Below are 23,341 nucleotides of genomic sequence, written 5' to 3' on the forward strand. Positions count from 1 at the left end.
CACTTTTTCACACCACTGTAGTTTGCAGCCATTAACCATATATATTGTTTATATGGTTTATAATTAAGGCTCGTCATTTTCGGAGTTTATTTTCTATGATATTTCGGGTTGAAAGGGGCATGCAACGTCAATCGTGTTCTTGATAATATTTTAATAAAAGTAACTTTTACTAATTTAAAGAAAAATGAGCATTTCCTGCTGGAGAAGAACACCGCAACAATACATAAATACGACCGCCAGCCAAAATACGTAGTAAGGATACGTTTAGCTTCTAAAGTGGTTTCAAACGCATTTGGAAGCATTTTTCCCAACGTTTCCTTCCTAAATAGTTACTTTTGTTATTATGACAGAACCATCTGCCCCTTCTCTTGTTAAAAATCGCTTGGTGCTGTGGAAGAGTCTATTGTTTTGCAGAGACTCCGAACTCTATTGTCTTAACACGATGGTCTCATCCACTATGTGCCCTAGAATGTTCCACGCATGCGCTTTGTAAAAACGTGCGCCTCTGTACTGTAGTCTAGTTACGAATCTTGCAAGTCATGGTAGGCCATTCAAATGGGAAATAATATCCATTCCAAATATTACGTTAAATAAATGTGTTCTGGATAGCCATAAAGGATAATAATATGAGACAAGTTACTTTGCCTTTCAGACTACTACTTTTCAAAATCTTCACTCGTAAGTATGAAAAATAAAGATTGTTTAGCTAGCTAAGTTACCTTTGCTAGGCAGCACAACGTGTACCGCTCCGTTGCAAGCCAGCTAGCTATCTAGCAACCTGGCGTGTTGGCGTGTGTTCAGTAACGCTAACACCCAGTGATTTCATTTAGACCTTTGCTAAAAAATTGGAACAATGGTAAGATTAACTTGCAAATGTTACTAATACAGCGAAAGCTTAGTAGTTCTGCTCCCTGTCGCACACACCCACTTCCATCCCGGTAACGTCCCGCCCCATTATTTTTTAATTGGCTGTACTGCGTGATAAATCGCCAGCTTCCTAGCGTTCTGTTCTTTTGAATGGCTGCTTAGCCTGCCAGTCACCGTGGCGCCACTTGTTGCTAGTCGTGTTGCTGGGCACCTATGGCGGAAGTGAGCCGGCTCAATGCTTCCTGGTTGTTTGGCGAGTCGTGTGTTGTGAAGAAAGTGGGTAAATGTCCTGTAGCTGGCGACAGCAATATAACAACATTTGTTGGGTTTTTTTCGGAGGGGGAGGGATAATACTAGGATAGACTTGGCAGAGAAGCGATGGTAATAGATGGGGAGGGGTGTGAGAAGACGGAAAAAAGGAAACCGAGACTAACGTTACGTCACGTAGGTTAAGGGAGGGGATGCTTTGGAAAGAGAATTCTTGGTTTATAAAGTCGCACCCCTGCCTGTTCACCTTCATAACAACCTCGCCAACTTAATGCTTGACGAGAATGAAACGTAACGTTCACCTGATTTGTAATTGACTACCGCTGACTAGCTTTATCGATTTCATTTGTCTTTGTTTTGACAAGCGCAAGCTCACTGTGGCTACTGTCCCTACTGTAACAGTTGACTTAGCTGCTCATCGTGTTTTTTATTTTATTTAACAATCATACATCAAGAGGCAAGTAAGGGGGTGAAACTGGAAGTTTCTACCTTGAAGACGGCTCGTTTGTGATTGCATAAGTGTCATATTGTGTAGCTAGCGACGTCGGTTCCAGACAAAGGCGGTTTTCACGCCTTTGAAGGCGAAGATTCCAATTTGGAGTGTGTAAGGTAGCTATTCGTTTCCGACAACAAAATCGTGAGAACTTTGTCCCATATACTCTAATACTGTTGTTGTTTTTCCAAAGTATTTTCAATTGTCATTGTTCTTTGCTTTCAACCGGTTATAATTCATATACAAGTGAAGTCTACTCGTGAATATATATTTGGGAGTATTTTGTACAGCTGGGAGAACAGTGTTGATCGGTAGCTGCAAGGTTAGCCCAACTTAATGGGGCAATGTTTTAGAAGTGGGTTTAACTATTGCCAGTTTTAGAGAACTGTGTAAAAAAGGCATCGTGACGGAAAATGACCGGCAGTTGCGTAAAGGTTGTATTGATTTTCAAAACTGATCTTAGCAGTGATGCAAGCGTTTATTTTTGGTGTAGCCTAATCAACGACTCCAATTTGGAAATATTTGGATATGCCTGAAAGATAGCACATACCGGAAAGATAGTTGGCCTACTGGTAAAATGTAGTTGATCCGTTTCGCTTGCATAGATGTGCCAATATTATTGAGAAGCCTTTAAGGACGTCAGAGGTGTAGATTACTTATTTTTCTGTGATTCTGACATAATGCTACTGTGTACACTATATTACATACACCAATAAATCATTTTAGAGGTTACCATGCGGCACAGTTATTTTTTCAGTGAGGGAGGTAACATTGCTGTGAGGGATTGATGCAAGATCTCTTCTGTCTTGCCTGCGAACTAGGCTAATCAGACCTTGTGAAAATAGGATTATCAGTTTCGTGTTTTAGAGGCTCTTGACACACAGTGTACCAATAAAAGTAAATTACAGATGCGTAGTGGAATTCCCCCTCCCTTGTTCACAAGCTATAATGGCTGCATGCACTGTTATTACTTATTTATAGGGTCACCAGTTTGTCTCCACCATGTGACCTGGAAGGATTTAAGCTCGTATTTGAATTGTTATCCTCCAAGGGTCTGCATAGGTACTCCCAATAGCACTGTCAAGTGACTAATCACACAATTGAGTTTCTAATTGAGACATTAAACAATGAGTTGATCTTAAATGGGGAGAGTCCGGGAGAAAGGTGAAACAAAGAATGGTGAGTTTGAGTGGTCCTCAGTCTTGGTCACAGAGAGCCATAGGGTCTGCTGCCTTTCTTTGTTATTCAGCACTTGAGTATTGATTAGTTAAGTTAGTTGATTATACTGTTAATTCAGGTCACATTGTTTCTTGGGTCTGAATAAATCACTGATTTGAAGGAAAACGACCAGTAGATTCTGTGGCTCTCCAGGACCAGGATTGGGTATCGCTGCAGTAAAAAAAAGAAATGCATCCATGTTTTAGCTGAGCACCTAAGACACCTGATTCTACATAAGGTATTGAATGAAGATCATGATTAGTGTGTTATTTGAATCATGAATGTACTTTTTATTGAACTTTTGTGTTAACTGTTATAAAGCTACTCTCATTTTTAACTTACCTAACATGCCCCCATACAACATTAAAAAATACTGTAGCATATCTCCACGGTGGCAAGCAATCAAACTGAATTTAACACATTTGTAAAACTTTGTTGTCAGTCGTCTATGCGTAATTAGTGGCAATTACTTCATCAACTTCAAGCGAATTGGATCATTGTTTCGGAAGTGGTTGACAAAGAGACTATCATGACCTCTAGCTGGCGGCGGACTGAACTGAAGTGCCATGCCAGAAAACAAGGGGAGACAAACTGGTGGTGGCCCTACTAATTTACCAATGCATTGCACAACAGCAGGGTACTTCCTTGGAAGAGTAATAATGATTCCTTTGTCCACTGAAAAAATGCTGCCTTGAATGGGCCAGGAAAAGTCTGTTTTCAGTTTCATTTTAATGGCGTAACAACTGTGTGGGGGAAATGGGAAAGCTATTACCTTGGAAACAGTGAAATTGCATCATGCTGGCGACCAGCAAGCATGTATAGTTTGCTAACTGGAAACAATGATAGGGAACGCCGCACTCATGATAACGGTTTGAACTTTCACTTCACTACTTTCATTTTTACCGGTAGCTTCAATTCATAGTTAGTGCTTTCTCAGACACTTTCCTTTTCTGGCTCAGCACTCACACTGTTAGAATGCTACAGATACAAATAGAAAGTGTCTCATCATGCTCAAGCCAGATATGGATTATTTGTTGAAATAAAGCCAATAAGGAAAATAAGTTAGCCTTAATATTTCTGTTGCATTTTGTCATTTTTGTGCAGGTGGGGGAGAACTTACCAAGGAGATAGTTGATGTTGGCAGTGAGAGACCGCTTTACTTCTGTCTGTGTATGTCACATTGACTTTCTACAGCCAATGGAAGAGAAGACGGAAGATAATCTCTTTACATGGATATTGCAGTGTGGTTAAGGACACCAAGAGAGTGAAAGGAGACTTTATTTTCCTCCATTTAATTTTCCTTAGTTGCCAACTCATTTTTTGTCGCTTGCTAAAGGTTTGAAAACACTGTTGTTTTTGTTGTTGTTTTTTTTGTAGTTTTTTTGTTTCTACTTTCCTTTTTTTAAATTTTTTTAAATTTTTTGGGCCCGTTGCAAAGAAATGCTTTACCTGAAAAAGTACTTCACAGAGGGCCTGATTCAGTTCACCATCCTGCTGAGTCTGATCGGGGTGCGGGTGGATGTGGACACCTACCTGAGCTCCCAGCTGCCCCCGCTGCGCGAGATCATCCTGGGCCCCAGCTCGGCCTACACACAGACGCAGTTCCACAACCTCCGCAACACGCTCGACGGCTATGGCATCCACCCCAAGAGCGTGGACCTGGACTACTTCTTCACATCCCGGCGGCTGCTGAACCAGGTGCGCTCCCTGGACCGGCTGCGTGTCCCCAGCACGGAGCTCAGCGCCTGGCTGGTGCACCGCGACCCCGAGGGCGTGGTTCCGGCCTCGGCGCAGTCCGGCCCCAGCGGCATCGCCCTGGACAGTGGCGGAGGCGGTGGGGGAGGGCTGGACGATGTGAGCGGCCCCGAGGGTTCGGCCATGAGGGGCGGCGGAGGGGGCGTCGGGGGCGAGACGCCCGAGTCCGGCTACAGCCCCGGCAGCGAGGAGAACATGGGCGCCGTGGCTCCCCGGGACGGCCAAGACGCGGACAACCTCAGCAAGGAGGTACGGACCATGAATTCCCGACCCAGGCATTACATCAGTTATTTGGCAGTTATTTAGCTTTTTTTAGGGACAATCCCTCCAGGAACAATGTGGGTTAAGGGCCTTGTTCAAGGGCCCAACAACTGCACAATTGTTATCGTAGCTACACAGGGGCTTGAACTACCAACATTCCAGGTCCCAGTCATGTAACTTAGCCACTAGGCTACAGGCTGCATTAGGGTGTAAGCGAACACTGACCTTGGGGTTAGTTTCAGTTGAGAGGAGCCTTGAAACCACTGTGAATAGGGACAGTAAACAGTAATGCAGAAAAGCAGTGGAGTTGTGATCATGGCTTCCAGGTTCCTCAAGAAACACAACTGTTTTAAACTGTAAAGTAGATTGTAGGCTTTTATTGAATTGAAATCCCTTTCGGTCATGAAATGTCATGATAGAAGCAAGAAATGTATGTTGTTCTGAGTGTCTGCTTAAATGTTACAGTCGATAGATTCAGGGCGGAGTGTGCTTTTTGTGTTGTATACAGTACTTGTATGAATGTTTAGAGTTGTGGTTGTGAGATGATAAATGTAAAGCAAAGCATCCAACTAAATTTAGAGGCAAGATTTTTGAGAAGACAAGGGCTGCTGCTTTAATACTGTTATCAGCTGGATCGATAGGGGGGTCCTGTTTCCTGGTCACATTTTGAAATGATAATGATAACTATAAACATACTGCCGTGTTTAAATAAGGTCACACCAGGGAGGTTTTATTGTTCCACTCACCTTTCAATGAACTCCAGTTTGTGGAGCGATGAACCAACAGTGCTCGACAGGACACAGCAAGTGAATGAAGGGCGGAGTCCTGCTGAGGGCATAACGGCTAGTTTTGAAATGCCCTAGACCTCAGTGCAGGACTGGTCCTGGAGATTTCTTGCAGGCTTTCATACCAACCCTAATTTTGCACACCTCATTCTACTAATTAGCAGGTCAACAAGATATCTAGCTGTTGAATGAGGTGTGCTTTGTTAGGGTGGGATTGAAAGCCTACAGGAAGGTAGATCTCCAGGAACAGCAGGGAATTCTCCACTGCTGCCCATATATTCCTATTCAAGGCATATTTGTTTATGCACACTGTTTTTTATATGACAATTTTGAAATAACAAACCTATTGTTAGCCTTATGTCCTGAGTGGATGTCATTACCGTTACGGTATGACGCAATCCATTAATTTGAGTTGGAGTTCTAAATTAGTTCCGTGCAGTTATTGTTGTCAGTTATGACTGGGAGGGATGAAAGAGGAATGTATGGACGTGTTGCTGGCACATAGAGCTGTCTGGTCATTTCCAGCGCATTCCATGCTCATTGTATCGTCTTGCTGGCTACCCAGGCTCCACTGACTGAGCGTTGTCAAGGAAGAATAATAGCCGGGAAACCTTGTTTTGTAGCAACGATGGAAATGTTTGTCGCCAGACCCCATTGATCTGTGGCCAAAGTCAGCGAGTCTTGCTTTCATTTGAAGTTAACAGTGTTTTATCTTTGTTAAAATTGTCAACAATGGCTGCCATTTTAATGTAGTATCACAGGAAAGGGTCACCCTTTCTACAATAAGCACACAATCGGTTTGCTATAATAAAAGTCCTTATGACCCACTTTCAATCATGTTACAGGCCTTTGTTGCGCCAACCAGGCAAAAGGGCGTTGGATGGCAAATTTCCCCTTCTCACCTACCAGTTTGCCACATGTGCGTCTGACCCTGAAATCGCATGGTGCTCCACCATCTGAACTTTAGTGACTGCTTCAGTTCACCTCTGCAGAGCTAATCGCAGATAAATAATCTTTAATCCTACTTTATCTGGAATCCCATTTTCACCAAGAAAAAATTCAGGTAGCAAGTTCAAAAAAAAGACTTGTCTCTGAGCTTAAAGCTCGGTTATACCTGAGTGAACTGTGTACAGTTACGGTATGTTCTAACAGCCAGTCAGAGCACAGCGCCTGAGCACATTTATGTAAGAGTGTGAGTTTACAGGAATGTGACCTGTTGATTCTCCCCTCTGCTTGCCGCAGGAGAACTCTTTCTCCCTCTGGCGAAAGTCTATTTCGAGTTGCCTTCTGTCACACTGCACTTGTTTGTCAGCAGGACGGGCAGAGATATTGGAAACGGAGAGGATGGAAATAACTTGGACTGGGAGAGGGAGGGCCATGTCCCGGGAAAACCCAAGTGCCCTGCTGCCAGTACGCTGTGTGCCAGACTGCAGTACTGCAGGCATGATGGGGGAGGGCTGGGAAGGGAGAATAGCGGGGGTTGTTACACTGGGCCATTTTCCCTCGTCTAAGGTGTCACGGGCCAAGTATGCAGTCTGAAAGTCCCTGTCCCCTTGTTCAGCCGGCCAGTCACATTCCCAGACACAAGCTTCTCTGGCTTCATTTTCAACTCTGCTGTCAGAGTTGACAACAGCTCTGACGGCAGTATCAGGGGACAGAAGTTCTGTTCTGTGCAGGACCATATGTACACATTAGTATGTACACTGTATGTACACTTTTGGTGTCTAAATTGCACTGTTGCTATAGCCTGCTCGGACAAAATGGCTGAAATGAAATTTCAAATAAAATAGGATTGAATGGAATGACGTGAACCCTGTTCCCTTCTAGATTTTCAATTCTCTCATATAGATGCGCCGAAAGTTAGCACATTTCCATCAGTTTTATTTTTTTGGTTTTTGGTCAGGCCCTTAATTGCACACAGGGAGGCCTGACATATAGTTGGAATTGCAGGGCTAGACTTCCTGCTGTGTGGTACATACATGATGTCTGTGTAGGGCGTATGATTTATTCTGGTCTCCAAGGCACTCAAACTGCAGCTCTGTGGGGGCTGAGCCTGTACATGGAGAAGCTGGCTGTGTTCGTAGGCAGAGCCCGTGTTGGTGTGCAGTAATGGCTCCAGAATCCTCTCCGTGTGAATGGGCTGGTCTATGTGGGAGTGCTTCTGCTGTCTGCCCGGAACTGTGGAGTCCAGAGGCCAGGCACTGCTGTAGGGTTAAATGTTAGCCTGCGAGTTGTTGATAAAAGGTGACTGCAGGTCTAACCAGATACGCTGTGGCTCATCTGGGGTCCTGGTTAACAGCGGAAGGCAGAGGCATTGTCCCTTAAGCCAGTGATTTGTGCATGGGCTGCCTTCTTTATCCCCTACTGTTTGTGTGTTTATTGTGTACTGGATGGGGATGGGGGGCGAGTTGAATACTGCTCAAGCCCTGCAGCTACTGGGTCACATGAGAACAGGCAGCCACAGGAAATGTCACAAAATATTTAACATATTGTTCACCCAAATTCTGTATTATTGTTATTATAATGCAGTGCAGAATTCCCTCCTCCCCTCATTGCATGTGACAGAAGATAAAAGCCCTTTTTCCACTGAATTCTAGTAACTAAAACCAGGCAGAAACTATCCACAATGGGGACTAAAACGGTTCCTGGAGCGTGTTTGCTTTCCCACCGCACCTTGTGAATCGTGAAGATCATGCAAAATAGGAGGAAGTGGCCAAGGACTGCATCCAGTCCAGTTTTATTTCCTACAGTTGTAGGCTTAATGCACCACTTCAACCAATGTGTAAAATGCGTTAGCTAGTTATGAGGAAGTCTCTGCACCGTCCGTGATTATTCTTGTATTAGCCCACCTGCCAAAACAGCATCCGACTGATAGAATGATTCCAATGTTTTATCATTTACAGTTGTGATTTCATAGGTATTGGTAACAAAATGTATCAAAAATACGGGTACAAGGGTTGACATAGCCTAAGTAGTACATAAGTACACTTGCGTGGCAAAACTATTAAAGTGCGCAACAATTTTTTAGGTACATATCTATTTTTAAGGTAGCCTGCGCTTCTTGTTATGCCATAAAATTGGCAGGCATCTAAATCTTTTTCTGTGCATGCCTACTTGCATTCTATTTATGTCAACCCCTGGATATGTGCATGCTATGTTTTAACTTTGCTAGAATAATATTTTATTATAGTATAATGTCTGAAGAAATCATCTTTGTGTATTCCGGAAATCATATTTGTGTATGCCATGCCGTGGCAATAAGGTATATCAGTTTTACTTGATATTTGGCTACATTGTAATCAGTAAATATCCAATGTGCTTATGGGAAGTTGGGAAATGTGTTCCTCAACACGTAAATGGTAAATGGTTGGCATTTATATAGTGCCTTTATCCAAAGCGCTGTACAATTGATGCTTCTCATTCACCCATTCATACACACACTCACACACCAACGGCGATTGGCTGCCATGCAAGGCACCGATCAGCTCGTCAGGAGCATTTGGGGGTTAGGTGTCTTGCTCAGGGAAACTTCGACACAGCCCAGGCGGGGGATCGAACCGGCAACCCTCCGACTGCCAGACGACTGCTCTTACTGCCTGAGCCATGTCGCAACACATCTCATTGGCATTTATGTTTCCACTGAATACTGCTCCCCATAGGTACAGAACAAGCAAGAGCAGCAGGCACTCAGGAGGCAGGTACACATTAAGGAAATGGGATGTAATGGAAAAATAACTGAGTCCTGCCCTTCCCAGTCTAAGCCATTATAACAATTAAAATAATTTGGTGAATTTGCCAACTAGGCTTTTTGCTGTGAACATGGCAGAACTTATGCAAAAAAAATATTGTGTGTTTGTTTCATGTGAATGTTATTGAGTGCATGGGAATTCTCTTTTGCGGCTTACCATTGGTTACTCAGTTGGGAGGAACAGTTCAGTCCAGTGTATTTGGCAGGCCTGTGATTAAGTACTGCTCATGTGTGGACAGGATATTCTTAAATGCGGAGAATACCCTGAACGTTCCCAAACAAGTCAGATGTGAGTCATGATCTTCTGTGCTTGTGTGTGTAAGAGAGAGAGAAAGAGAGGACTGGCTCCTGACCTGCTCTTCGTTTAATCACACTGAAGCCATTGTGCAGAGACACAGGTGCGGGGCGAAAGGACTCGAGAGCCAATGCTGTTCTGCTGCCAGGTGAGGCCACCTGTCCTCACAAAGATAGACAAGTTCTCTCTCACACACACACACACACACACACACACACACACAAGGCGTGGGCTGGAGTCATTTTTAGACTGACAGGGATCAGTCATTCCAATCATGAGGTGCATCTGTCCAGCTCTGGCAGGGTGGTTGCTCACACTCAGCCTGTGGCCAGACTGCCACCCATCTGCCGCTGCTGCCTAACGAGCCTAAACAGCCATGAGTCCCACACCCCACTGCTGTCACACACTCTACTGAGCCAGCCCAGAAAAATAACAGTCCATCCTTAAGCTGAATAGAGGCCAGTTTATAGTTAGGCAGTGTTGCTACATTGCTATCAATATTCCATTATCTCTCGACTATGATTTTGAATGCTGTTGCTCATGAACAGTATAAGCACATAAATTATAACAACGCCGAAGTGGCATCATTTGCGAGCTCAAGACATGGAAGCTTGTTGATGACACTTGGCTAAAGGTGATTACAGATGAGAACGTTCTATAAGAAGGTTGTCATGACAACTGAGCCAGCGATGGGGTCAAAGTTCGATACAATCTCGGCGATGATGGCGACGACATCAAATTGTCCCTCGTTGAATTTTAAGTCGTTGCGACCGACTATCAGATGTGATAATCGGCGGTGGCGACGATCATACATGGCCTAATTATACACTGGCCTGAAGACACGATACACTTGTTGGATGCACGTATGCAGTGTAGGCGTGTTCCTTTCCTAGAAGCACCTTATTTTAAACAAACTGCTTTAATAGCATTGTTGAGGCACATACTTAGTGTCCCAGTAGTTCTGGAGATGTGCACTATCGAGTGCTGAGAATGCCGTTCGAGTGTCTGTCAACACATCGTGAAAAGACTGGTCCCCACCCTCACACCCACCAGCCCACAAACAGAGCCAGTCCAAGGTCACCAATCGCACTCCCGTACAAAACTTGGCCGAAAATGTGAAGCTGTAAATGTATGAATGTAGATGCGTGGTGTGGAACTTTAGTCAGAAACTGACCAAGGACCATCCAGGAAAGCATGGGAATGAAGTACTTCAAGTCAGAAATGGCTAGCTACAGCCTTGTTTACATCTAGGTGGTTATGCCCTCTTATGAACCATTTCATCCTTCAGAATGACGGGATAGCCGAAAGGGATTGCACTGTAGTTAAGCAAAGGAACTACAGGGTAGAGTTGCTAAACCTGTCCAGACGGTACCGCTTGTTTGGACGCGACTCGTTCATCGAGCCAGAGAAGGCTTGTCATGTCAAGCGACCTTGGCCGGGATGGTCTGTAACTTGAGCAGGGATCAGCCACACATGCTCACATGATGTTTCATAATGAGCATCTTGTTTACCGCCACGGTGCCAAGGACCTTTACAGCGTAAACAGCGGTGAGTCCAAATCACAGAATATTTCAGTCATGAAAACTACTGGAACATCACCTTCCTTCTCGCCATCTCCTGGCCACTGTGATTCCCCTCCCCTCATTGGCTTACATTTTATTTTACCATTTGTATGTCAAAAACAAAACTAGCAGCCGTTGATCCGTTATTTTCCAGGACGTAGAAAATCTGGGACATGACCGCATTTTGACCAGCCAGCCAGTCAATCGGTCAGGTCTTGGTAGGGGAAAAAAAACAAAACAGAATGAGCGCATTCCTGGTTCTCTGGTTACTCCTATGTGGGCCAGCTGTCCTCGGAGAGGGTCGAGATTTATGAAGCCGTTGAGGACATGTCAGTCTGACATGACCTGTCCTCCTTCTAGTGTTGCCCTTAAGCACAGCCCCCACACCGTGCTACTTCGCAGTGCTTTCAGGAGCTCCCCAAATATACTGCCTGGGCAAGATGGGGTGACACCCAGCACGCTTACCCCACAATTCACTGTTCAGATATTTGGTCTTGGAGAGCAAGCTGCTGTTGATTTACAGTGCACACTCATCAGTCATAATGGGCTTCTTCATTGTCATGGGACTATTGCCTAAAGAGGTGTTCTTGGGGCCATACTCTGCTTTTTGTTGTAACTGCCAAATCTTGGGATCTGGTATATCACAAGGCAGTGGTGCAAATTTCCACACCTGTGAGGGCGGGCCAATTAATCGGCAGTTCGCAACGGCTGGACGAAATGTTGTTCGCAATCGGAGCTGCAGTCCTATACGTGTGAGTGCTGGCTAATGCCTCTGCCTAACCTGGGTCTCAATTCAGCATGTTGCCACCAATTACTATACTGATGGAGCCTACTAAGGACACCAAAGTGGAATTGTACCTGTTTGTTTTTCTGCCAAAACACCTGTCCAGAACTGTGTGGGCCTGTCAAAATGCCTGTCATTTCATGCAGTTGGGAAAATGATCCATGAGTATGAGAACATCTTGCACACAGATTAGCAAGAATGTGAGGTTCATTAATGAGTTGGGGTTGAGGGTATTTCACTGAGCTCAGAACTAGGAGTCTATTTTTAAATGTGTCTCTGTGTAGGACAAAGCTATTAGTAAGGAAAACCAGTACGTACCATAATAATGAAGGCCTCATCACAGCAGGTGTTGTGCATTATAATCTCCCTTGGGGGCTTTCTGTATACATAGTCCTGCCCCAATTAAATCCCTTAAGAAGAAATAGAAACCAGGGTTGTTTCAGAGACCTTCACAATAAAACAGGCAAAATAATGAAAGTTACACATGGAGCAAGGTTGGGGCAATTTTCAACTTACTCAGTTCAGAAAATTAATTGGAAATAGAATTGCTCTTAAAGGGATAGTTACATTTCTGTGGTTTAAACAAATAGCACTTCCATTTTAGTGAGTTTCCTTTTTATAGTGTATTCGTTTTGATATTAAAAAAAAAATAATAATAATCTGAACAGTGCCCAAACAGCTTTCAGCGTTACAATGGAAAGCATTGGGCATTCGGAGTTTTGTGGTCTAAAGCAAGTGAATTTTGTGGCTATAAGTGCATTGCCAGTCAGGGGTGCCAATAATTCTGGAGCCCACTGTAGGTGATTGTCCAAAATGAGAATTAATATATCAATGAGTCCCCTTATCTCCCAACCCTTCATGTTTATACAGCTGTTGGCGCCATGTCTCACATACGTCAGCCCTGTCACATATCCTGAGTTCCTTCTGCAAAGCACAATAAGTATGAAGTATGGTAGGAACAGTGTTGATTTCTGTGTTGTCTTTTTGTGTGTGTGTGTGTGTGTGTATTCAGGACATTGATTTGATTGACATCCTGTGGCGCCAGGACATTGACCTTGGCGCGGGCCGGGAGGTGTTCAACTACAGCAGCCGGCAGAAGGAGACTGAGGTGGAGAAACGGTCCCCGGAGCAGAACGAGGAGGGGCCAGAGACGGAGGGCTGGAGGAATGGACTCAACCTGCAGGCGGGACAGACCCATACCCAGGTGGATGGAGAAACAGGCGAGAGCATACCCGAGCAGGTAAGGGCCACCTTTAAAAGCAGTTACTCTGGTCCTACAAGATACTGTACCAACAATTATGACGGTCTATGACATTATATTACATTACATTACATTACATTACAGTCAAATAGCACTCTTCTCCAGAGCGACCTACATAAGTGAAAGAGAAAGTTAGGTATCAGGTTTAGGGTACAGTATATTGGGTTTCGGTTAAGTATCAGGCTTGAGGTTATAATAGCAGCAAAGATATGTGGTAGAAATTACCTAAAGTATCTTAGCTCAACTTAGTTGCCAAATTAAATGCTGTGCTGAGTTTTGCAATTTATTGAACAAAGGCTAAATGGCTGTTAAACCTCATTTGAAAACATTTGATGACCATGGGAGAGTGCATGTGTGCCGTACACCATGAGAATGGTACAGGCTTAAGGGCTTGACCCCCTACATAAGGGTGACTGGTGGCTCTGTTATACTGTGGGGGGCATTTTCCTGACATGGTTTGGGTCCACATGACCCCTGAGAGAGGGATGGGTCATTGCAAATCAATACAAAGCTATTTTGAGTTATCACTTTTATCCTATGATGAAACATTTCTATCCTGATGGAAGTGGTCCCTTCCAGGGCACGAGGGGTCACTGAATGGTGTGATGAGTATGAAAATGATGTGAATCATTTGCTATGGCCTTCGTAGTCACCAGATCTCAACCCAATTGAACACCTATGGGAGATTTTGTGTTAGGCAGTACTCTCCACCACCACCATTAAAATACCAAATGAGGTAATATCTTTTGGTAGAATGGTGTTACATCCCCCTAGTATAGCTCCAGTGACTTGTAGAATATACTATATGCCGAGGTACAGTGAAGCTGTTTTTGTGGTTTGTAGTGGCCCAACACCTTGGCCACACTGAGACACTTCATGTTGGGTTTTCCTTTCATCTGTATCTACAAGTATAAGATACAGTAGCTTCTGAAAGTATTCAGACCCCTTCATGTTTTGCACACTTTGTGTTGTAGATTTTAAATGGATAAAATTGGATGAAATGGATTAAATTTTTGTAAATCGAAAACTGAAATCGTTCAGTATCCATTAATTCAGTGCTTTGGAAGCCCTCTTGGGTCAGTCCCTACAAGCTTTGCATGCCTGGATTTGGGCCGTTTATCCCATTTTTTCCTGGCAGATCCGCTCAAGCTCCATCAGATTTGGATGGGAAGTATCTGTGAGCTGCCATCTTCAGGTCTCTCCACAGATGTTCTATGGTGTTTAAGTCTGGGCTTTGGCTGGGCCAATCAAGGGCAATCAGAGACTTGAACTGAAGCCACTCCAGCATGGTTGTGTTAAAAGTGAACCCCTGTCTGAGGTTGCCTGCACTCTGGAGCAGGTTTTCTTCAAGGATTTTCTCTCTGTATTTGGCTGCATTCATACTTCAATTCAAACCAGTCTCCCTGTCCCTGCCTCTGAGAAACACCTCCATATCATGATGCTGCCACCACCATGCTTCACTTTATAGATGGTATTTGCCAGGTGATGAGCAGTGCCTGGTGTTCACTGGCATAGTGGTTGGAGTTCTGCCCTAAGAGTAAAATATTTGTCTCATCAGACCGGAGAATGTTTTCCCTCATGCTCAGAGTTCAAACGGCTGTCATATGCCTTTTACTCAAGAGTGGCTTCTCTCTAGTCTGATTCCAGAGCTCCGTTAGTGTGGCCATTGGGTTCTTGGTCAGCCCTTCTTGCCCGGTTACGCAGTTAATCACTGCAATAAAAACCTTGTGTAATATTGTCTGAAATATCTCATTCCTAACCACAAACTTTCTCGATCCTGGCAATCTATACAAAACTCTCACCTGCATATTAAAAAGAGAGTAGTGTACTGAATATAAAACTGGCAATAATAATGTGTATGGAACAAGCAGAGAAGGTCCCTCCTTCTTGGTGGAAAAAGGTTTTGTGTTCTTGTTGATGAAAAAGTCCCCATAGTTGTCACATGAGGAAATGTGAGTCTGTAACACATGCTTGATATGCGAGATTAAAGCAAAGCCAAGCATACTGAGGATGGCTGTACTTTCGGCTGGTGTTTCGGTAGGACATGTTCTTTCCATGAGTATGCTGGACCAGGTCCGTCTTGCGATTTCAGGAAAGCCCTTATCCTGCATAACATGATATGCAGATACATGTTACTGCACCGGGAAGTAAGGCTATATCTTTTCCCAGGCAAACGTGACAGCCACTCCCACAAGTCTCATTCTGTTACATGGGTAATGCTTGGCTTTTGCTTGGCTGATGCTGGCTGTGCAGAAATGGTATATGCATTTGTCTCAGCATGCCCCCATTTTGAACTTCGGTGGATAAAATAGTACAGTTGCTTGCTCAGCAGATGGGGCTCCTAGCTTTAGCAAATGCACTTGCTCCTCTTTTAGACGTGAATGACAGATCTCTCCTTCCCCCTTTGGGCCTTAAGTTGTGATCCCTTTGTCTCCTGCTGGATCAAGTATGTTGGCCCTAGAGCGTATTGCTATCGTCATTGGCATTGAAACACTCTGCTGAGCTTCTGAATAAGCGCTTAAATCAACTTAGCTAGCTCCCACTGCCTCCAACTACTGACTGTCACACAATCACAAGTCTGACAAGAGTGGCAGGATCAGCCACTGTCTGTCATGTGCCTAAAACACTGGATGCATAATGCCCACTGTCTGTGTAAAATAAGCAGATGCAAATCTTGATTATGACACATAAAACTTCAGTAGAAGCCAAAGCAGGACCAAGCAGATGGTATTGTTCTTACCTGAAAATAGAGCTATGTTGTGCTGTATCAATTTTTTTATCCCCAAAATATTTGACAGAGGCCACAACACCACAAATGCAGTTACAGCCATAGCTCATGATAGCCAACATAGGTGACCATTTGGTTGAGTAGTAGAAGTGTGTAACCTTCTTGGGTTGTGTTCACTCTAGCTGAGCAGCCTGGGAGCCCAGTCCTCAATGTCCCTGCAGGAGTGCCTACGGCTGCTGGAGGCTACCTTCCCCTTTGGAGGGGAGTCCGAGGTAATGACCCACACAGCCGTATTAGCAAAGGTTTTGGCCTAATTTAGCATAATAAATTTAGCCTAAGTTTTAGTCTAATGCCCATACTTTAGCCTATTTCATTCAGTTACCTTTGTTTGGCAATATGGCGATACGAGTGTGACATGGTTGGCACTCCATGCAAGATTACTTCCAGGGAGGTACTTTGCCAGTAAACTTTGCCAGTAAACCAATGGTCAGTTACTATTTTGGGCAAATCATGATTGTAACATTACTTGGGCACAAATGGGTTTTTTTTTCTTTATGGATATTTTTGGAGCTACGGCACAAGTACATACTCATTTTATGAGGATGTCAGCTGGAGATTTAGCTGAGATGGGAGCAGAACAGAAGGGGGCATTGAGTATCAACACCAGCACCAAAGGACAACCATGTACTATCAGGGGGTGTCTATTTAACATGTAAAAAGCAATTTCACAGTGAGAGCTTTCAGTAGCTTCTAATTTTAATGTAAAAAATACAAAAGACATTAATATTATTTTGTCTATAAATCATCTCAAGACCGTACAGCTAGTTTTTCTTTTCAGCGTTAAGTAATTTAAGCAAAAACAGTGCCCTGTTTTCCAATATAAATAATTATGGCTTCAGCACAGGCCTGGTGTATTTAAAAAAAATGTATCGATTATACCAAATATACCAAACAATTGATGTTAGATATTGACTCTATCCTCCTTCATGAGCCCTGTAATGACAGACCCAGCCAGTTAATTTCTGGCTGCTCCTAACAGTACAAAGTTCCATTTAGAGATCCCCTGTGCAATCATTTTTACTAACATTTATTCATTGATTGTATGTAATACTGTAATCATTTTTGAAAGATTATTCTTATCAGGTGAAATTCTTTTTTTTTTCATAATTAATAATGATGATTCCCACCCAGACGAGTACATGCTTTCATGTAAATGCCTGATTCTCTTCATATCATTAATGGCATGTTTGCTGAATTATTGTTTATTGAGATGGTTGACCGTTGCTTTTTGTTGTCAGTTTCAAGCTGCAGTGGTACCAGAGCTGGGGGAGCCTAGTGAGGAAAGCCCCTCCACCTCCCAGGGCTTCCCATTGTTGCCTCAGACTGAACCTTCGCTGGACCTGGAGCAGCAGTGGCAGGACATTATGGCCATCATGGAACTGCAGGTCAGTCCAGGCACGCTGGGATTTCCAGCATTCGTCTCATATGCGTCCTTAATGCTCTTACCGACCTCTAACTAGGGAAACGTTAAGCTTAGCTTCGCTTAAGTTAAGTTAAGTTTAAGTTCGATAGTGAATAACTTTTTTTGGATACACATAAAAGGTACAGATTCAGTAGTAATATCACCCTCTGCACCGTGCATTCTCCCATCAGAGGAAATACATCAGTATTTATGCTTTTTGTTGTTTGGTGAAATAATTATCAAATTGAATTCAACCCAGTAAATTGTTGATTTTTGATTTCTGTTAGTAGGTCCTGCAATTATGTTTGCATATGATGAGGCAAAAAATGCCTATATGTTTCTATATGCATATGGCATGGTAAATGCAGCCTGTGTAAATAAGTACCTTTTATTTCTGCTAATTCCTGTATAATCCCATTAATTCCTATGGAAAGTTTCCTCCCCTGAATATTCCAGACATTTTGCAACCTTACCTCTAACCAATCTTCTCTTCTGCTTTATCAAGGACATGGAGGTGAACAGCACTGCAGGGAACGCCTTCCTCAGCAATAACTTGGACAATGGTAACAGCAGCAGTGGGATGGAGTCTGGTTCCTTGACAAACTTTGGGCTCTCTAGCTCCACTCCCATTAACCAGGACGTTAGCCTCCACCAGGCATCACTCCCCAGCTGCAGTCAGGACTTTCCTAGCTTCTTCAGTCCTGATCTGGACACTCTCAGGCCTTGCCGGCCCACCTTGCTCAGCCTCTCCTCCAGCAACTCGTCCAACGTCAACTCTACCTTTGGGGCCACAAACCTAACAGGCCTCTTCCTCCCGACACCACTCAACGGCACCAACAGCATCAGCTCTACACCCTCGCTAACGGACCCTCTCAACAGTCTTCTGGAGGAGGCCATGTTGGACGAGATCAGCCTTCTGGACTTGGCCATGGAGGAAGGCTTCAGCCAGGCCCAAGCCTCCCAGCTGAAGGACGAACTTGACTCTGACTCAGGCCTCTCGCTGGATTCCAGCCGCAGTCCCGCGTCCCCCAGCTCCTCCGAGACTTCGTGCTCGTCCGCCACTTCCTCGTCCGCCATGTCCACCACCTTCTCCGAGGAAGGGGCGGTAGGGTACAGCACTGACTCAGAGGCAGCCGAGCTGGAGGAGGGCGCTGTCGGGGGCCACCAACCTGAGCACAGCAAGTTCTGCCGCATGAGCTACCAGGACCCCTCCCAGTTCCACCACCTCCCCCAACTGGAACACGTTGGCCACAACCACACTTATAACCTCCCACCTTCGCCCTCGCGCTCAGAGCGCGCCCTGTCGCCCGACTGCAAGCGAATCAGCCGGGACGCCAAACGGCAGGCCCCGCCCCAGCTGGACCTCCTGGACAAGCAGTCGAGCCGCGACGAACGGCGGGCGCGGTCGATGAAGATTCCCTTCTCCAACGAGCACATCGTCAACCTGCCCGTGGAGGAGTTCAACGAGCTGCTGGCCAAGCACCGCCTGAGCGAGGCCCAGCTGGCCCTCGTCCGCGACATCCGCAGGCGCGGCAAAAACAAGATGGCGGCGCAGAACTGCCGCAAGCGCAAGCTGGACACCATCCTCAGCCTGGAGCAGGGCGTGGATGGCCTGCGGCGCGACAAGGCCCGGCTCCTGAAGGAGAAGGCCGAGTTCCTGCGGTCCATTCGGCAGATGAAGCAGAAGGTGCACAGCCTGTACCAGGAGGTGTTTTCTCAGCTGCGGGACGAGGACGGGCGGCCATACCCAGCCAGCGAGTACGCGCTCCAGTACGGCAGCGATGGCAGCGTCCTAGTCATGCCCCGACGCCTGGCCGCGGAGCAGACCCGCAAGCCTGACAAGAAGCAGAAGGACAAAAAGAAGTGAGGGGGCAGGTCACCTTTTTTCATTTGTTTGCAACAAAAAAAGTGATGCTCTACAGAGGCAAGCAAAGTGTTTCCTTTGGTTTGACATGACTCTGGTTGGGAAGAGAAGAGGGCGATGTTCATCTACTCGTTCTACCTTTATTCCTTTCCCTTTCCCCCCCCCAGACGTTTTCAGCGCAGGAAAGGCTATGAAGCACAAGTGCTTTGTCTTAGTTCTGATTTTCCATTGTTTTTTTTGGCAGGAAAGGAATGGACTAGAAAAAAAGATTGAGGGGATTTTTTTTTTATTCAAGGAACTAACTGCGTGAGAACAAACCTGTCCTGGATCCCATGGCAGCCAGCCAGTGAAGAAGAGGAGATGGCAGTCTTGTGTTGCACAGTGAGGAGGAAGACTGGCCTAAAATCCTAGTCATGGTTCATGGTCTCAAACACATGAACATCACATATATTGAGTCTGCATGGAACAGGCTACAACACAATGCAGGCACATTGTAAATCAGCTTTGAAGGGTTGTTGATGCTATTCATGGCTAAGTCCTCGGGAGCCAGAACCCAGGATCATGGTCACCCCTGCAGTAAATACAAAGGATGTCCCAAAGGTTATAGGAGGCCTTGAGAACATTTTGAGAAACCATGAATTCTGAAGCCAAATTTCCATTAATGGGTTTACAGAAGTTGAAATACAACCTAGCACTTTGGGACAATACCATTTTATCTTTGACATGGCCAACACTTACCGAGTGCTGTAGTGTTCTTTGTTTATCCCAGGACAAACTTGAAAGGTGTTAGCAGGACCACACTTGCCCCAAACATGCAGTTGCTAATGAGCAAGGACTCCCAACACACTCCACTGTGTTCTCGACCTGGAGCTCCAAGGCTGATTATCCGGGAACCCAGAAAAGGGCAGCGAGGTTGGGAATGGGTCCAGGGACAGCTGGGACTGAAGCTAAAGTTGGACTTTGGAGCCTTAGTTTGAAAGGAGATGGTTTTGGAATGAGGAAACATGCAACATATTTATGCAACAGCCTTTATATATCCATTCAAGGCACTGTAAGTGTCTGTAAACAGCTTGGCTGTATGCGCCTTGCTTTGTCTCCCTTTCTGTTTCGAGAGAAAGATTATTTTACCATCACATCAGTGCTCATCCCTGAAAAAGCCACATTATGGTGTCACATCACCAGTTTCAGGAGAGAACTCTGCCCCTTATCCCGACCTGTCACACCTACACAAATGATGTCAATAACTGTTAAGGCTATGCTTTTTGGTCAGTGTTGCTTTTTGCATTGGACACCTTTGGCTTGGAACTTAATGAGCAGAACAGTTGGAGCTTTTAGTCCCTTTGGGGCTGCTTCCCAACACACTGCGTTCGTCAACCCCAGTTGTCCCAGCACATCATCTTGCCAGTTGCATTGCGAAATTCTGACCCCCCCCAACCACAGCCAAAACAAACAAACAAGCCAGCAAATCACCTCCCCTGCATCTCCTACGCTGCCAGCTTGTGGGGCATGGAGCTCTGTGCCTTACACTATTGTTTCCCCTCTTTCCCTTCAGAAATACTATGCACCATCAAATCCACACTTGGCACCTTGTTCATCACTTAATCTCAATTGTACATTTATATTGGTACTTCAATTAAGTGGACGAGAAATTGGAAATTTGCTTTGTCAAAGTGCTTCATTCATTCTACATACAACACTTTAAGTAGCAAGAACAGTATAAAGAACTGTAAAAATTCTTGCCATTTCATGTAGGCTATACATCCACACTGCTGTTGGCAGGTGTATAAAAGCTGTAAGGTATTTTCATACCTAGTGAAACAGCACATTAGCAGTTTCATAATCATAATAGCTGTTAATATGAATAATAATTTCCCCTGCTCAAGGCACTGTAAAACACTGTAATTTGGGGAAAATTATGATCCATTGTTATGAACAGTAGACAAGGTCTTTGCTAATGAACTAAATTAGATGGGTCTGCAGAAATGGCCTGCAATATATTTGAGCATGGTTTTGTGTTGAATTAATCTAGTGGAATTTAACTGATGCCATTCAGTGTGATGTGACTTCCTGATATTCTGAACTCCCCGTGCTTTCGACTGACAGATTTGACAGAAAGCCCTTAATTTGGGAGGTTCGAGATTTGGAAAAGCACAGGCCCCAAACAGACCCTGTGTGCTTTCAGGACAGTACAGCCTTTATTGGCAGTGGTTGTCTGTTTATTGTCAGCAAACTAAAAAAAAAAAAAAAAAAAAAAAGGAATTTACCCAAACCCACAGGAACACAAGACTAGCATGTGACTGAATGAGCTGGTCCAGAGCTGAGGGGACTTGTGTGCCATTCAAGTCGATGTCTGTGACCAGCATTGTCCACTTCTGACCGATCAGCTGGCAGTGGGGCAGGGCAGAACATTGCGGTGATGTACCAACTGCCAGTCTGTTTCAGTCTGTTCCCATCTCCCCAAGCTTCTGTTTTGTGTTACTATACCAACGCAGAAGCCAGACATTTTGTCTCAATGCTCTGCAGTAAACACTGAAGGGAGTTCTACCTTTCTGAAGGGAGTTCTTTGGTTCATTATTAAAAATAAAAATCTTGCATTCCACTTAAATGGCATGCATAGGGGTAGGCCGGATAGTTGTTTAAATAGGTGCAGGCGCTTGAATAGCAATGCTATGTAGCTTTCAGGGCCATTCAGGGTCAGTCCTGCTTTTGGTATGTCGGTGAGAACTATTTAGTTGCAAAGTCATGCTCGCTTTTTGAAAAAAGGCCTTAACAGGTTTGACAGCAATATTAATTTGAATTAATTTGCACCCATCCTGATGTCATTTCCATTTTCTTCGCGATCCGTAAACAACTGACAATTTGTTTTTTTAAATCAAATTGCTGGTGTCATTCGACAGTGATATATGCAGACAAAATAATCCAAATGCAGATGTCACTTGTGGCTGTTTCCATCTTCATGTTGAAATAAAAAGACAAACAAAACTAACAAAAGTTAAGAGAAATTTTGTTACCAAAAAGTGAGAATTTCTTCTGCAAAACAAAAATTTGAAATATTCGGCTAGGTTTTGTATGTCTGCTTGGAGAAAAAAAAAAATTACTTTGATTGTACCTGTATATTCCAAAGCACTTTTTTCAGATCATGTCTTTGTATTTGTTTTTTGAACACCTTTTTTGACACTCAATTACATTTGTCTGTAAATATTTTTATGTTTCTTATGTGTATGACTTTTCTTTGTATTTTTTTAGTGTGTTGTCTTATGAAGCCTCTTCTCCCTTGTGTTGATTTTGGTTGTAAATTTTTCCTCTTTATTTTACTTTGAAAAGTTTGCTGGCAATCTGGGATTGTTTTATTAATAAAATGTTTTTATTTTCATGTGTGACTGCTGTAGTAAATTGCTATGATCTTTGGAAAACAATAATGTGGGCACGAATCACAGTGTATTTAATATTTAAAGCCTTATTACAAAACAATGCATTATGTCAGCTTGTTGAAAGTGGACTGGACTGGATAACATTATAACATCCTATTAAAAAAAAAAAAAAAAAAATTAAGCCATGCCACAAAAAAAAAAAAAGAGCAAGCCTGTGACTGAACAGTTTTTTTGACACCCCAATCCGTGACATGCCCGCAGGTTCAAAACCTGCATAAAAACTGTAAAACAAATTAACTCTCCCAACTCTGCCCCTCTTGTGGATCTATGGGTAGGACTATAGCAGAGTTTTCCATTGGAAATGAAGAAGTGGTCGGTTACAAATCTTTAAATGAGCATAAAATGTAGTCCTATATTAAAATTGGAGTGATTTTCTAAACGCCAGAAAGCTGCCATGTGCTTTACCACACAGAAAACTAGGCTAAGGATTCGCAGAATAACCCATGACAACCCATGAAAACATGTTTTAAAACATTTTAGCAAATTAATAAAAAATCAAAAACTGAAATCTCTGATTTATATAAGTAATCCAGTACTTTGTAGAAGCCCCTTTGGCAGCA

General features: G+C 44.0%; 1 protein-coding gene across 5 annotated transcripts; it reads left to right on the top strand.

Moving 5' to 3' along the window:
- Window positions 1-507: 507 nt before the first annotated feature.
- Window positions 508-22,723, top strand: nfe2l1b (nfe2 like bZIP transcription factor 1b). Of its 5 annotated transcripts, none has more exons than XM_061230939.1 (6): window positions 508-678; window positions 3,950-4,849; window positions 13,048-13,275; window positions 16,207-16,296; window positions 17,323-17,469; window positions 17,992-22,723. In XM_061230939.1, exons 2-6 carry the CDS (start codon window positions 4,286-4,288, stop codon window positions 19,351-19,353), a joined length of 2,391 nt encoding a protein of 796 aa, XP_061086923.1. In that variant the 5' UTR covers window positions 508-678; window positions 3,950-4,285; the 3' UTR covers window positions 19,354-22,723. The 5 variants fall into 5 exon arrangements, with proteins under 5 accessions (XP_061086923.1, XP_061086924.1, XP_061086922.1 ...); XM_061230940.1 differs by lacking the exon at window positions 508-678 and adding an exon at window positions 1,113-1,143; XM_061230938.1 differs by lacking the exon at window positions 508-678 and adding an exon at window positions 1,152-1,743.
- The last annotated feature ends 618 nt before the right edge of the window (window positions 22,724-23,341 follow it).

Source organism: Conger conger, chromosome 2 (genome assembly GCF_963514075.1).
Source record: "Conger conger chromosome 2, fConCon1.1, whole genome shotgun sequence".
NCBI lineage: Eukaryota > Metazoa > Chordata > Actinopteri > Anguilliformes > Congridae > Conger > Conger conger.